Source organism: Tigriopus californicus, chromosome 9 (genome assembly GCF_007210705.1).
Source record: "Tigriopus californicus strain San Diego chromosome 9, Tcal_SD_v2.1, whole genome shotgun sequence".
NCBI lineage: Eukaryota > Metazoa > Arthropoda > Copepoda > Harpacticoida > Harpacticidae > Tigriopus > Tigriopus californicus.
In genome coordinates, this window is record NC_081448.1 from 3183199 (window position 1) to 3199504 (window position 16306).

Sequence of the window (16306 nt, forward strand, 5' to 3'; positions counted from 1 at the left end):
CGACGATTCAAGAAATATGATGGATCAAGACTCTTTACTTTTATCGCCTAAAGGTTTACTTGTTGGCAAGGCCTTCCCGTTCGCTGTTCTTTTGTTGGTCTAAGGGTGTTTTCACCGGACCCTTTGGACGGTATGATCAAAATGAAGGAATTCGTCAAAAATAGAAATTCATAACTTGGCGATCACCAACATCGGTTTCTGATTTTCATTCTTCATTTTCTTTAGGGTATAGTAGACCATAAAAAGATTTCATTTGAACTGTAGTTCTTCTATATGTCTCTGAATATGATATATCTAAATTCTAGGGTTTAGGTTATTCAAGGCCCCCACCTAAAAAAAGTAATAATGACCGAAATAGTGTTTGGTATGCCAAAGATTTACCATCACATCGTCCATTTTCAAATTCCAAATTCCGTTAGTTTGTGTCATGTCCGGGTTAGCGGACATTGGTTTGAATAGTGTCTAAGAGTTTCCATTGGAGAAAGGTCGGGGAAGAGATTCGAACCAAGGACCTCTCTCACCCTAACAAACTGGACTAAGTTTGTGCTCCCTAAATTATGAAATTGAATCTTTCCCACTCCTAGTTATTATGTCTCTCAGATCATCGCCGTCTGTACCTTGTTACGAAACAATTCTACTACTTGTCCGATTTTACAATCTTTGGATCGCAATTATAAATCTATAGAACAATCTCTTCTTTGCAGCTTCATCGTTTATGGATAAGAGTTAGCCTAAAAATGGGAGCAAGTTTTCATTTAAAACAAGCTACAGCAGTTTCAATAGGAACTGAAACATTTTGCTTTAATTCAAAGTGGAAATTTGTTATCTGTACTGCATACCACGGACCTAAGGCATCCATAAAAACATTGTGATGAAAGGTCTTGCATAATAATTGAGTCAAAATGAAACTATCCTGAGCGTTTGCTCGTCAAAGCAAAGACTACGAGGAACTGGACATTCACTCATGTTTAAGAGAAGACTCATTTTGTCCAGTTGTTTTGCACTTAAAGATCAGTCCATAGACTCGATAAGAGCACCAGGAACAAAGTAGTATCGGCTATTCGCTATCAAACATCAAAAATGCACCAGCAGTCATTAACCCAGTTGGTGTGAGTAATGTGGGGCAGGTTGAAAGGTGTTTTGGTTCAAATCACCATAGAGCCCATGTTATTCTTGGGCGCATTTTCCACCATCCTCACTTTAGTGCCACAAAACCAATTAATCCTTTACAAAACATGTCTGGTACCAGAGTTTGAATTATCAGAGGAGTTCTGCCAACAAATTAATCAAAATGCCAATACCACTGAGTACCAAGATCTCATTGAACCGGCCGTGGCCCAATTCAACGTGATCAAAGACGTTGTGGCCCACGCTGTGCCCATTTTCTTGGCCTTCTATTTGGGCGCTTGGAGCGATCATTTCGGAAGAAAACCCTTGCTTTACACAACTCAAGTGGGCAAAGTCATTAGTGCTGCTTTTGCTGTACTGAATGTGTATTTCATTGCATGGTCTAAAGAGGTCTACCTTGTGACAGTTATTCTTCCTGAAGCATTGACGGGTAAACTAAAGTTTTAAGATTACTAGATTACGATCCAAAGGCGTTCAACATATTTTTAGGAGGCTACTTAGCCTATTTGATGGCCGCTCACTCGTTCATTGCGGATAACACGAAACCTTCGGACAGAACTTTTAGGCTATCATTGGCAGGCTTTTGTTGGGGATTTGCTAATCCTATTGGTACACTTTTGGGTGCCATTATGTTTTCTCAAGGAGGGTACAAATGTGTTTATGCTGCCCGATTCGTAGCAATTTTAAGTACATGTATACTATTTATTTTGCGACTGTGGAAATTTGAAGAGAATGTGGTTCGATTGCGGAAAGAAGCTATTCTTCTAGGAGATATTCCTGTAAGTACTTATTTCCTTTGATATCGTGTTGCGTGCATGCAGTTCGCCTTTTTATTTTTTTTTCTCGACGGTTGGTTGAATGACTGATCAAAAGTATACAATTTCGAAACAGACATAAAATATCGTTTGTTGCCAAGTATATAAGCGCTAGAGCTTCACTTAAATTGAGTTGTGCTATGTATTTAAAGCTCTAAGCGCTGTTGGTAGAACATAGACGGTTTCATCATGAACGAACGAAACAGATAATGTATAACTTAATAAATATTTTTTTTGATAGCCTTGATGCTTTTTTCTTTACTGCTATGAATAAGTGACTTTTAACATCTTAAACATTGCCTCCTAATAAAATTTATAATGAAATATCACAAAAGCATGCTGATTTTTAGTTTGTCAAAGATAACCATTTTAAAATTGTCAAATTGTGTCAAATCAACTAAGATGAGAATTCAAGATATCAATTTCCTCTGAATGTTTCTTCCTCATATTCATCTTTTTCATAGTCACCTAACATGTAGAAAGTGACACAATTTCAGATTAAATCGTCGTTGAAGAGCTTGCTGCACCCCAAGCACATCATTGATTCTGTGCAAACCGTTTTTCGACGACGTGGCCAGAACAAACGAGCATTTTTGCTCTTAATTCTCGTCATGATTCTGTTCTTTGTAAGTTATTTTTTTTTAAATCCGCCTTAGAATTTAGACTTCAAAACCTCTTCAATGGCTCGTTAGGTCTTCACAGTGGACGGAGAACAAGCAGTTCAATATCTTTATGTGGTTCGAATTTTCACTTGGGGAGTGAATGAGTACTCTGCCTACACCACGGTTTCCAGTTTAATTTCCTCTTGCGGAATGTTAGTGGCGATGCCAATCTTTCATTTCTTCAAAGTTCCGGATATGGTGGTCACATTTGTAGCAACGATCTTGCTCATAATTGGCAAACTCTTAATGGGAACTATTGGAAAGACCTGGACCTTTTACGCTTGTAAGTAACCAAACCAAAACGTTTCCGGAGATGAGTGGCAGTTTGGAACTTGAATTAATGTACAATTTGTTCCAGATTCGTGTATGAATGTCCTACTCGGATTTCTTTTACCCGCGATGAGATCCGTGATTTCAAAGTGTGTGACTCAAGAGGAATTGGGCAAAATATTTGCCATGTTGTCATCTTGTGAGGCAATTGTGCCAATTCTAGGTTCATTACTCTATTCAAATGTGTACCTCCTTACTGCCGAATCCAACTATCCTGGCACTATCTTCTTGACTTCCGCTGGATTCCTGATGATCAACTTATTGTTTACAACGTGAGATAATTATAACTTTTTAGTTGTTGCTCTATTCTTTTTACATTTTATTGAGAATTTCAGATGTATCCTGGCTGCTCTAAAGGGAAGAAACATCTCCACCACCACGAACTATCCTGCCCCGAAAATGAATCTTGCAGAGATTGTCGAAACACCGACTTTTGTCGCCAGGACAAGTCTTTGATAGAGTTAAATATAACTATTCAACGTTCGAAAGGACAACCAACATCTAACAAACGTACGATTTTATTGAATTTGCGTTAGCAAACCAGCTATGTTTTACATATCTGTGACTATGGGTGGAGGCGGAAGATTAATGTAGGGCAAGCTGCGGTCGTGCTCTCCATTCTCGCTGCTACAAATTGCACCTTCATCTTCTTCAGTGTCATCCTCCAGATCTTTCAACAAGTTTCGTTTTGACGGCTTAACCAGTCCTTGGACCGGAGATAACGATCGTGATGAAGGTACCAAGGATCTGGGTGTGTTCAATATCTCTGGCTCTTCGCATTCTGGAGAGTGTTGAATTTCGTGGAAATACTGGTACAGAGGTTCCGTGAGAGATTTCCTCAGCTTTGCCAGCTTCTCACGAAACGGGGAAACTGGTTTAGGGGTTTGCGTTCCCTGAGATTCTCTGACGTGGATTGGATCCTTGGGGTCTGATCCAGTGGAAATCTTGCCAACCTCTGAGATTGTTGGCGAAGATCCACTGGACATGGAGAGACGGGAGAGAGGTAAGATCTGGGTCGACACGCCCTCCACGTGGCATTCGTTGTAGTTTCGCTTTTGAGGGGTTGGAGGCAGCTGAACCATGCTCATCTCACTTTCGTTGATAATGCAAAGCTCACCTGAAACAAGGGTAGGGGGGAAATGGTACACGTACATGAACTAATTGTATTATGGCTTTATGGTCGTACTTTCAACTATGGTCTCGTTGTCCAACTGAGGCTTTGGATTGTTAAAGTTTCCGTTTTTGTCTGTGATGAGGGAAGTTCTTTTGTTTGCCTTTGTTTCTTTGGTGGTCTTGATATGCAGGTCATCCATGGATACAGCGGGTTTAGCAGGATTAGATTTGAAAAATTTTGCCAATGACGAGTTGGTTTTGTATTTCCTTAGCTTTTCCTTGATCTCTTCAAACTCACTTGGCTGTAAAAAGAAAAGTAGGGAAGCCTTGCAAACGGACATTTTCACCTCAATTTGGCTAGTGACAATATACCTTGATTTTCCTTCTTGGCAAATCTTGATCATAATACGATGCCTTCCGTCTCCAATTGTCAAACATGATTTCCATTTCTTTTAGGGACAATGACTTGGTCTTGAAGTCCTCCAACATTTGAAGTAGCTCGTTCGTAACTGCAAGTTCATCTTCGATGCTCCCAGGTTTGGCCTCGGAGCATCCACGATAATCCATCCAAGCACTCTCCGTCTTATGAAGAGCTCGGTTAGCTCTCAAGGTGCCAAATGGGTCATCTGCACTGCTTGACTTGTTAATCGGAGGAAGGAATACGTCATCCTCATTTTGGTGGTTGCTGTCTTCTTCCTCTTCCTCCAAGATTTTTCGGCAATCCCGTCCAGAATTAGCTCGCATGGTTCCATATGGATCTTTGGGCGGGGGTAGCTCTTGATGTGGTGGAGACTCCATTTTGCTCGACTTCCCCAAGTTCTGGTTCTCTTTCCCAGCTTTAGCTCTGAATTTTAATGTTTGGGTTAAGATGTTAAAAGAAGGGCGACGTTTCTGTTTCGGCGATTCCGTGGAGGAACTGGTGCCACTCCCTCCACTTCCAGCCATATCCAAGTAGGGTGGCGCTGGCACCATCCCCGGGACTGGTCGGGGTGGTGGGGGTACTTGGTACTCTGACACCACGGGCTTTACCATCAATGATGAATCATTCGGATTGTTCCGGGATTGCTGTATGTAATCGTAGATATGTGGATAGGATATCTCGGCTTGAGAGTTGAAAAGTTTGTCGGCAAGCTCAAAATGACATTGGGATTGGGCTAGCTCTGCTGGGGTCATGCCAGCAGCATTTTTTGTCTCGTTGGCCACATTCGCACCTGGACATTGCAATAGAATGGTGCAGAGATAATGGAGCCCGTGATATGCAGAGAAATGAAGTAACGTGGGATACTCCAAATATTCTAAAAAAATGAAAAAAGGATATTGATTCAAATCCACCTATGGGAAGTTTATGGTTTGACATTGCCTTTAGGTCTGATGATTTCTTTCGGATGATCATTGAAAAGCCTTAATGCGTGCAATCCTGACGTTGGGAGGCGACCCCGAAGATTCATGGCCAAACGTTTGTCCAAAGTTTCCCGACATGGTGGAACGATGCCAAACGCTTGGCACATCACATCCAAGGGATCCAAAGTCTGTCGCATAAGATGTTCCAACTCGCCAAGAATGGACTCGAGCTTTATGGATCTAATCCCACATTCCTGTCCATCGATCTCAACCCTAACTCCGGCCAGGGTCGTCGAGGAAAAGCAACAACCTAAGTGTAAAGAGGGTCACATTTAGCCATGATTTATGCTCGAAGTGTCCGACATTAATCTCAATAACACTTACTTGGCAAGGAAGCTTGGATATTGTAGGGATTGAGAAATCTCCACTCGCAGATCTCGGTCACAGGTTGATCGCCTTTCATGCGTTCAATTCGGATTCGAATGTGAGCGTGTGCTGATTGTGGCGTTTCAAACACCAAGACTAGACGATTGTGATTCTGGAAATGGAAAAGATCAGTATCAGTGAGAAAGGTACAAGAGCAGGTCAGAGAAGAAACCAAAAAAACGTCTCATCTCAGAAAGTTAGGGAGCATTTTGAGTTCAGACTTTTTCGAAGGAGCAAAAGGAATGTTTGATCTTACGACTTTCCTTTCAAGCAAAGTCAAACAAATCCTCATTTGACGCTCTCAAGAGGAAAGAACAATTCGAAAATTAGCTTAAACTTCTTCTCAGCACCTGTTTCTGAGAACAAGCTCTACTCACCTCAGTTAGCTTCTTGGGATGAACGTGAAAGAAGTTGCTTTCACCGCCTGCCTGAGTACTGACAGAGGCCAGTCGACCTCGCATTGAGGTCGAGGTTTGTGGTCTGCTTTGGGGCAGATTCGTAATTGAATTCAATTTCTGCAACCGATTCGGCCGCATGCTTGTGGTGCTGACCGAGTTGGTGTCGGTCGATCCGTTGGATCTGTTCAAGATTTGAGTGGAGAAGTAAATCACCGTCTGAACGAATTCCATGTCGTGATCCTTGGCCTCCAAATGGATCCATTGTGAAAATGACACTAGCGCTGAAACAAAACAGGCGGATAAGATTGTCAGGACGATTGTTTTATTGGCCTTAATGAAGACTTTTAATGCGTACAATCGCGATGATCTTGGTTGATACGATTGTCCTTAACTCCGAGCATGATTGCCAGAACTCGGTCGGGATGAAGGATTCGGCCCACGCTGTAGGAGGGCTTGGAGCGAAGAAACTCCAGGAAAATGGGCGACAACAGGACAATCTGAAGGCGGCTGTGATAGATGTCTTCCTCCATTGGAGTGGGAATGACATTTCCGGCCAGATCTTCCACAGGAAGGTGACTGAGACTGCAAGAGCGACGAGATATCTGATATTTACAAGCCTTACATGTATGAGAGAGAGAGGGAGAGGCATGGAAATGTACAAGTTCTTCTTGAGCAATCCCTGATTTTTCGTATTCGGCATCCTCATTATTCACTTACTTGAATTTCCCCTTGAGTTTTGAGAGCTCAGTGAAGAGTTTGTGAAGATAATTGGCCCATTCCACGGAACCTTGGCAGAAGCGACTGTAGACTAGAACGACTCCATTTCCTTTGTCAGTAGCGGGGGGAACATTATTACAACTGCCATTGCTGCTACTACCTGAAATGAGAAGGAAAGAATTCGTTCAGACACCCGAGTTCCTTCCGGAAAATAATTGATTCAATCTTGATTCTGACAGGCACACCTATCAGACTTCATATTTGAAGGCCAATTGCGCATCTCCCGCTAATGAAGATCTGAAAAATGATATCTTATCCCCATGACTCGAGATCTCTTTCAAGACTTCTGAAGTGGTCAATAGCACATGTGTACGTAAATATCAAACCTCTTCTAGTCTGGTCCATCCAACGAAACCCAAGTCAAGTTTCGTGTCATTTCGCCTTCGGTTCGATGTGACGTGTTCATGAAAAATGAGAAGGGGATGACACTGAGGCTTTTGGGGATGCGGCTTATGAGAACGAGGGGAGGAAAGGCGAAGACTGATGCATCCATTTTCATGTAGTACAACACACTCCAACAACTACGACGATAACAGGTACGCTGTACATGTTACATACTGATGACGGTACTACGGCATAAACAGCCAGTATGCCTCGGGAAAAAGTCTGTTTTTTTCCATGTTGAGATCGCGTATCGTGTTCACTCACATTGGGTTGCCAGACGTGGCAAAAATTGAAACTTGATGATGGGCGAAAATTGAAATGTTATCAACAGGATTGAGTCGTTGTTGAAAGTTCAATCCCACCATATTACCTGCCGTACGGACGGAAAGCATGTTGGCGTCTCACAAGGTCATCGGGAGAATTTATCAACATTTTAATCCCCATCCCAGGATTGAGCAGAGCCGGTTCGAATTTTTGATCTATACTGTGCAACAGAGCAAAAATGTTATGGCTGAAATGCAACCCAAGGATGACAGGGAGTGCATTGTCAAAGAGGCCTCAAAACATCTAGCACTTTGTTATTATGACTCAGAGCCTGGATTTCACCACTTCGCATGACTTGCCGACAGTTTGGCTACAACCAATTTCTACACACCGGGATTCCTTGGATCCCAACCAGCAATGGAGTGAGTGCATGTGTTTTTTGCTCTCACTTTCAATGAATGAGCATTGGTGAAATTTCGTTGGGGGCTCCAATTGACGGATTTCCTGTTCTTTCCGGCACAATATTCGTGTCAAGCAAAGCCTGGTGATGATCATTATTACCCTCTGCACTCCGACTGCCATTGTTTTGAGGGATATGGGGCCCAATGTCTGCTGAAGAAGCCCTAGTCATGAGGTGAAAACTCATCTTGAACAATATTCCTGTCATGCTGGAGCTGGGTGTTGGGTTCCTTTGTTTGGGCATGGAATGGTTTACTTCCTTTGCTTTGGCTAATGAGTAAATGAATAAAGCGAATTTCATCTCCATTGCAAAAGAGCCCCGAGAATTGCCTTTGCCATTGCCTTCTTGCTTTTGGAAGCTTGTGGAGGACTTGCGGTCGTGATTATCCGTTACGAGCCCTTTTGTCCAACAGTCAACTTGAATAGGTTTGAAATCTTGTCATGCTTGACGTCAAGACAGGAAGTGGTGCTATGCAATGCGTTTTCTGTTTGTGACTGAACACTAGCACCTGCTCATCATAACCATCATTGACAATCATCGGAGCAAGCAGCTGATAAATCACGCGAGCTTTTCTTGGAATCCGTTCAACTGACGTTTATCCGACGGTGACCACCAAGACTTACTGGATGTGGACAAAAATATAAGGGAAGGAAGGGGTTGTAAAGACAAATACTCCCCTGGCGATGCCATTCGATTCACTGGTTTGGAAAAGTGAATCGGATTTCCTTCTTGGGGTTGGTTAGCTATGTACATGTACTATAGACTATCCAGCTTGCAGGGATGTGTCCGTGATTATGGGGAATGAATGAAATTTGTGCGAAGAGTGACTCGGATTTCCTTCCACCCATTTCACGTTTGGTGGTCGAAGAAGCTGTTGAGGCGCTAGCTAGAGGTTGATTTCTTCTTCAAATTCATTAAGAACTCCTAAATCTTGCTGAAAACTGATCCCCCCCTGAGGTTGCAGTACATTCAGTCTCCGTGGTTGGGCATTAGGAAGTCATGAAAACTTCCTTCTCAGCCCATTATTACCCAAAGCATGATTCCGTAACAACACCACAGAGCTAGCTGCCTTATTGCGACTCGGGATTTGTTGAATGTTGAGCTGGCTATAATCATTGACCCAAAACCCGATTTGTGTTAATGGACTTGTCATTATTATGTTCCAGTTATTGCAGTTAGTGAAGGACCACTTTGTTTACAAAACGATCGACGAATGACGACGTATCGAATACACGACCAAGTTCGTTGGCACTTGTTCGAGGCAAAAGGGTGAAAACTCGACCTCTTTCGAAGTCGAAGGACCAGTCCCAACGTATGAATCGCATTTTGAAAGATGGATTATCTTTAGCTCCCATGTCAAACAGAGAGAGATAAGAGGGGCTAATTTAGGGAAAAAGGGGTCTCTCAAAACATCCGGGCCCAAGTTCACTCTCCACCTGAGCTCATTCAGCAACGGCTACCATTCAAATTGGCTTCAGGGCAAAGTTATGGTGGGAAGAATCCACATGTGATTGTTCTAACGGACAAAAATCGTCTTCTGATCTGGATGAACTCTGAACGACGGCCAGGAAAACTTCCTTTTAGCTTCTGTTAGCTTGGGTCGCTCTTCAAGAGAGGTCCTGTCATAACACTCAAGTGGTGAAATTTGTGGGCATTATTCGGATGATGTGGTCCCTTCTCCAGGTTGATTTCGGTCCGCCCTTTCCTTTGTTCGAAGCGAGACACCTACCTAGTCCATCCAGACTTAATCACTGTTGACAATTTAGGGTCACATGACTTTCCTCGAACCCCCCAATTACACTCAAAACCAATTTCAAAGCGTCTCTGGGCACGATCAGGCCTAAGCTGAGACAAAAGAGATTATTGGACTGGTTTTTAATTTGTTCAAAGTAGTGCTTTTTTACGCTTTACCTGTTGAATGGCTCAACTTGATTAGGGAGAAATGATCATTAACTTTCAAATGTCAGGTCACGGAGGAAGCCGAGTTTCAACGGTCGGAACATTCAATCCCATTTTCCCAAGGAAGCAGAAACTAACCATGAGAGGACGGTGGGAGGAAGATTAACCTCTCTCTACTCTGCCCAAATAATTAATCGACAAATCTAATCTTGTTTATGGCTTCGTTTGACATTCTCAGCAGTCCTAGCTTGATGGGGCGATCTCTTTGGTCATTTCCTTTTCATTACCCCAGAAGTTGGTCCTAATGTGATACACTTGGGTCTCCTCTTCATGACGAATGTAGGGAAATATTGGTGCAAGTCATGCACGTCGCTCTCATTGGGGGCAAGATTTGTGAAAAAACTGGTTACCCGTCCTTTCGGCCAACGTTTTGAGGTCCAGGTCCGAGGACGACGAAAGGAAAGGTGTTAATTTCACACCTGAATTTGGGAGAAAGAGAGTCACAGAGGAGCCTGCCTTCTTCAGCTTTGTTGTCGCAATGAATTCAGTGATCTTCAGTCCCCGCCCTCATTCTTGGGGCGATTGTTTACATTTTTGGAGAAACTCTGGCCATTTTCAAGTCCAGCTTGCCTTTCACCTTCATGACTTCATGATTCATTCATCGCCATACTCACCAAAACTGGTATGAAGGGAGGGATTATTGATTCAATTTGTGATTTTCCTAACTGGGCCGTCGAAAAAGAGGTTAATTTCCAAACCCTAAAGATTAAAAGTGTCCAATACTAACAAGGGCGGCAAATAGTTTTCAAGTGTTCAAGTCTGTCGAATTATCCTTTAGCAATTGAAGGCGTATCCCAATAGGATTTTTCTCTCTCTCTCTCTCTCGGCCAACTTCCCGTCCATCCTGTCCATCTGGGGCCAATTCCAGACGGGAGTTGAATGGCTTTTTTCATGGTTCATCAACAAAAGAGAAAAGAAGAATGAACGAAAGAGACCTACTCGCTTCAATTTCTTTAGTATTGTCAAGGAGTAATGTGACTCCATTCACTTTAATTTCAGACAAAACAGGATCCGGCACTCACTCTCCGCCTGGATCCAAGAAACGCTCAAGACAAGAACGAATCCTTAGCTGCCGATTTCACGAGCTTCATATCACTTTTGCACAATACCGATCTCATGGAAAGTCGTGTTTGCATTGGTTTTGAAAGGCTTTGATGGTAGGAGCTCTTTATACCCGCCAATCGCTCTAACTTCAACAACTCTTAACAGAAGCTCTGGCATGATTTCGTCTCTAGCTTAGCTCCTCGGTGGCTTCGTTCAGTGTTGCCTTGTTTGAAGTGCAGATTAACGGACAGGAAGTGGGTGAGAGATTTTTTTTGTCTCCTGATCTCAGTGTCAGCAACCGAAGCAATTTCGTTCAAAGACGACCTATGTAGCCAGAGGATTGAGGGATGTTAATTTTTTGTTTGAAAATGGTGGTGAGCGTCAGAGTTTGGATTAAATTCCACTTGAGTGGGCTTTATATCGAGAAATATGAGCCACCGTCTTTTTTGCCAAATCATCGCTGCTCTGGGTGACAATTTCCAGCTCTGAGAAGAAACGTGTTTGATAGAGTAAGATCCTGGAAATGGTGGAGATCGTGTTACACGAGGATGTGAGGACACCACAAGTCTCAAGAGTCATGCTGATTGAAGACTGCTCATTTGTCAATTGTCCTCATGACATGACGACTTGGAAAATTTAGGTCAGCCGCACATTTGTCCAGTGAACTGGGAACTTGGAACTAAGCGAACGCATGAGAGCGATTCCCTGTGTTCAGGTTGGAATGCCATCGGAAACCACTTGAACCAGATCCAAATCTGTGCTAGGAGCTCAACGACAAGTCAATTAGGGGCACACCTTCCAATTCGGATGAGCTTCCCTTTTTTGTCAATTTGTGTCTCCAATGTTGATGAGGATTGGTGGGTGTGGCAGACTTGCCCTCCAACGCCAACGGTATTGGCAGACATGATTACCCTGAACTTCCTCTGCTGGTTCGTCGTCGTCGACATAGGATAGATGGATGGATGCTACATAGAATACTGTACATTTGGAAGTTGAATAGACCCCCTGAATTGACTGAGCGGAGCGAGAGAGACAGGGAGAGAGAGAGAGATGACTACAATTTCCTGTGTCAACTTCAAAGCAAAATTCTTCTTCTTTGCTGCGCTGCCTGTTCTTAGTCTTCCTGAACTTCCATCGAAGCAGAGATTTTTGTTTAAGGAGGATTTTGAAATTGCTCCAAATTGCCCAAGATAAGTCCTAGATATTGGGATGTTTTAGCGAATGACTCGCCGGACGATAACAAGACACGAAGGACTATAAATAGGACTACAGCAGCTTAAGAGCGCACTTAAGCTTTAATGGGCGTTGAAACCGAGAAGAACTCTTCAGTAACCCCTCTCTTTAGACCAAGTGTGTTGCTTGGTAATACCTTGGATTGGCCACAAGAATTCAAATGTTATCGTTCCTTTCGGAAGGTTCCACAGCCTCACCACATTCCAACTTGAAGCATCCTGGGAAAAACCTCTCGACTCACCGAAGAACCCCACTGCAAAATATCAATAACAGGAACACTCTCGATACGAAAGCCGCATTATTGTACCGAGTATGGATGGAGAGGGGTCTCGCAAGTCTTAAGATTCCAAGCTCTCACCCAAGAATGTGTGGTGAATGGACGGGAGGAAGAAGTTCGAGGCAACGCACTATGAAGAAGTCCGCAATGAAGAGTACGACAACAAAGCACGTTAACCAATTCTGTATGGGGCGAGGATTGAGGTGTGGATCAAAAAATTCTATTGGGGTGAAATGGTCCGTTGCGAAGAGATTTCATAACAATTGAATGGCCGTAGAAGAACTGGCCATTCAACACCCCAACAAGTCCTGTTTCTCCGTGTCCATAAAATCCCGTCTCCATTTTCAAGAAGCTTTTCATTTGATTGAGGACTGACGAGCGGAAGTGCCACAGTCTCACTCAATCTGCCAGAACCGATATCCAACGACTATTTTCCAAGCCAAATGACAAAAGTTCTTGGCCGAAGTTTAGACTGGATAAGTCGTCAAGATGTCCTGAAAATCGGCTCATTTTAGAGGGGCGAAAGACGAATACCCAAGAACCACACATGAACTCAAGGTGCCCTCTCTGAGTAATTCATATCCAGCCGAGCTTGGCAATCACCTGCATCTCAAAATATCTCGAAAAACGGGTCCAGAGGAGGTTTCACATAACAAGACTACTGATGTGACTCTCAAAATAGATCGGACACTCATAAACGCCGAGGACCTACTCTATCCAGCTTTGCCAATGTCTCTAGGTGGGATGGTGAATGAAATGAGGTCTGCAACAACCAGATGTGATGCACATTCTAACGACGTACACATACATACATACAGTACAAACGAGCCGCCATTCAGCGAAAAGCGCGCGCCATAAATAAATCGATGTTTTTATTGGTGTGAAGGAACAACAAGAAGAAGCCAGTCGTGGAGCCCTTGGTTATCACCCCATTGATCATGATTAGATCCCCTCAATCTTGGGCTGAGAAAATGCTCCTCCAGTTGGATTTCTGCTTTTGCATCCGCGAAATTGACCCGACCCTCGACCTCTGGCATTCATCTTGCCGTGGGTATGTACGTACGTGTTCACATTGGAATCAGCATCTGTAGACACTTTGATGGCGAACCGAACTGCTCACCAAGTACTACTGATTGAACAAATGTGGAGTGTCTCCACTTCTTTGGATGGAAAGAGTCACGCTGCCAGCTGCAATACGATATTCCCACAACAGCAAGAGCTCAACCCAATCTTCAATGAGGGATTAGGTTTCCCATCCCCCACATCTCCCACTATTATTAGTTCAATGACAGCCTAGGCTCGTTTTAATGAAATGAAATGCACAATTGCAATCTATTCTTGAACTCCATTCATATCACTTCTGCCCCAATTTGCCCCTGTTTGTTCATGTCTCCTTGAGTTCTCTTATTGTTCAAAGTGATCTCTATTCTCCAAAGCCACTGAGCTTTTGCATCCAATGAATGCATGGGCGCACAAGCAAGGAAATTTTTGGGAGAGGGGAAGTTGAGAAAATCTCCAGTTCAATCTTTGGCGACTACACCCGTACGTACATTGGCTGGCTTGTGCCCACTTCCTAGTACATATGTAGTACCGTGTACTCTGCACTGTACATGCAGAAAACAAAGAGCACTGGCGTTTATTACGAGTCTCTTTGATGGGGAGTTTTTTGTTCTTTCCCTCTTTTCACGAAAAATACCCCTCCAACGAGCTTTGATATTTGCGCGATCTGAGTCATCAGCGAAAATGGAACATGACAAGATTCACAATGCCCACATGTCACTGGAATACGAAGGAATTCTCGGGATACAGATCTTGGGCTCAGATTGACCTCTTCCCAGTTAGAAGCCGCCCCACAGGGGGTGATTAGACGCGAGCCCGAGAGAAACTAATGATTCCATTCAAAACGAGCAGAACGCCTCATCGCATACCTTCACGGCTTTCCAGAGACTTAATTGAATGGAGCAACCTGAGGAAGTGCTCGGGAAAAAAACACCCTGGATTTGTAAAGAAGATAACGAATTTGGCAGCAGTTGACAGTCTTCACGTGCACCTCATAAGGAGGGACTTTTTGTTTGCCAAGAATGATAATCACCCAACAGCCGAGTTTGAACCGACAATATTTACGATCAACTTAATAAAAAGGACCTGGCTCTTGTTGCCTTAATTTTAAATTATGACCTCTCGAGCTTCTTTGCATATTCTTTTCATTCACGGGTTGTGTACGACGCAAGTCAATGTACATTTTCTTTCCAAGTCTTTGCTTCGACTATGTTGGATAACTAACACCTAAGCTTCTCTTCAAGCTCACTTGGAAGAGAGTTGTATGCCATCCCTGAAAAAGGATTCAGCCTCAAAATAGATTTCATTCTCTCATCCATCCTTCCTTCCTGTCTGGGTCTAATTGGCTGGGAATTCTGCTCGAAATAGGTCTCAAATGGGAACTGGAAAAAGTTGGAGGGTGGACAATGAATCGAGGGATGTTTGTCATACCTTCATTTCAGTGGTTGAATGAAGCCCATGGATCTCTCATTCTCTCTCTCTCTCTCTCTCTCTCTCTCCCTCTTTCTCTCGCCAGCGTCCATTCATTGGTTTGGCAGGAAACAACTTCCTGCACTTGTTTCAAACTACGTACAGCTTACACTGCACACCTGACGCTTTATCATTAACCAGGACTGGCACTGCACTGTACGTACACCATCAATGTGTGATATTTGTTCCCCTCTCTTGTCCTTCCACTTGTTATTGACTCTAGGTTTACAACTTACCAGTTCGTCGTGTGATCGTTGACTTATTGTCTCCGCAAGCGCATTGAGATTCTTTTCTTTGGCTATTATTCCTGGAAATGGTTGGCCCGAGAGGTTGACCAGACACGCCCCGTCTTCTCCGTGATCCCGATCTGGACCCCGTTTGAGAGTGGAAATAGTCATTTTGATTCTGATAAATAGCCTCTTTGACAACGGGCCCGAATTGCTCGCCTCTTGGAGGAGGGGGAGGAGGCGGGGCCAAAGGAACGGGAGGTGGGTGCCTCTTGTGAATGGGCGAGGTGCACTGACGTTTAAAATGGGGCTGCCGTCGGGGTAAGGAGGGTGCAATCGGGTCCATCATTGGGGTTGAGGTGGGCAGGTTGCAATAACTGGGAACAGTGTGAAGGTGAAAATGGTCATCCCCCAAGTCGATGCCCCTTGGAGGTCGTAGAGGTTCCTTGGTCTCGTCCTCGGCAGAGCTGGGCGAGGATGGAGCCATTGGTCGCGATGATTCCGTCTCTGAGCACTCGGATCGCATCCCAGAGCTTCCTCCGATCAGATTGTAATAATTTGTGTCATGCTCACTGCCACTTTTCACGGAACAACGTTCACTGTTGTTGATGGTCATGCTTATTTTTCGGTTAAAAAGAAAAAGCAAATCGAGAGTTAAGATGAGACTTTTAAAGTATCAATATCACGGAGCTTCCACATGTCGAAACTCTCTCTTGTAAACTGTTTGCGAGTCCGTCCCATCATCTACACTCCTCTCCTTCGAGCAACAATCGTCTGCGCTTTTGTTGGTCTAACCGTTCGTTACGCTGCCATTCGCCGTTCGAAAGTTGTTCAATCTGGGAGCGACCGAGAGCCAAATTTTTCTGCCTCCGTACGTGAACGACGTTGACAGGGCCGAACAAGAGGAAGCAGGTTGAAAGGTTGGCAACTTGAGTGCTC

General features: G+C 43.7%; 2 protein-coding genes across 3 annotated transcripts; one reads left to right on the forward strand and one right to left on the reverse strand.

Moving 5' to 3' along the window:
• Window positions 1-604: 604 nt before the first annotated feature.
• On the forward strand, window positions 605-3421 carry LOC131886915 (proton-coupled folate transporter-like). The gene is made up of 6 exons (XM_059235373.1): window positions 605-1558; window positions 1618-1907; window positions 2441-2569; window positions 2636-2888; window positions 2964-3207; window positions 3271-3421. Exons 1-6 carry the CDS (start codon window positions 1117-1119, stop codon window positions 3389-3391), a joined length of 1479 nt encoding a protein of 492 aa, XP_059091356.1. The 5' UTR covers window positions 605-1116; the 3' UTR covers window positions 3392-3421.
• Window positions 3422-3443: 22 nt separating this feature from the next.
• On the reverse strand, window positions 3444-16100 carry LOC131886916 (uncharacterized). 2 transcript variants are annotated; one of them, XM_059235374.1, is made up of 9 exons: window positions 15377-16100; window positions 6931-7090; window positions 6569-6795; window positions 6193-6494; window positions 5774-5927; window positions 5409-5699; window positions 4421-5343; window positions 4122-4350; window positions 3444-4052 (listed from the first exon to the last, which is right to left on the reverse strand). In XM_059235374.1, exons 1-9 carry the CDS (start codon window positions 15981-15983, stop codon window positions 3487-3489), a joined length of 3459 nt encoding a protein of 1152 aa, XP_059091357.1. In that variant the 5' UTR covers window positions 15984-16100; the 3' UTR covers window positions 3444-3486. The 2 variants fall into 2 exon arrangements, with proteins under 2 accessions (XP_059091357.1, XP_059091358.1); XM_059235375.1 differs by lacking the exon at window positions 15377-16100 and adding an exon at window positions 7317-8699 and having other exon boundaries at window positions 3447-4052.
• Between the last annotated feature and the right edge of the window lie 206 nt (window positions 16101-16306).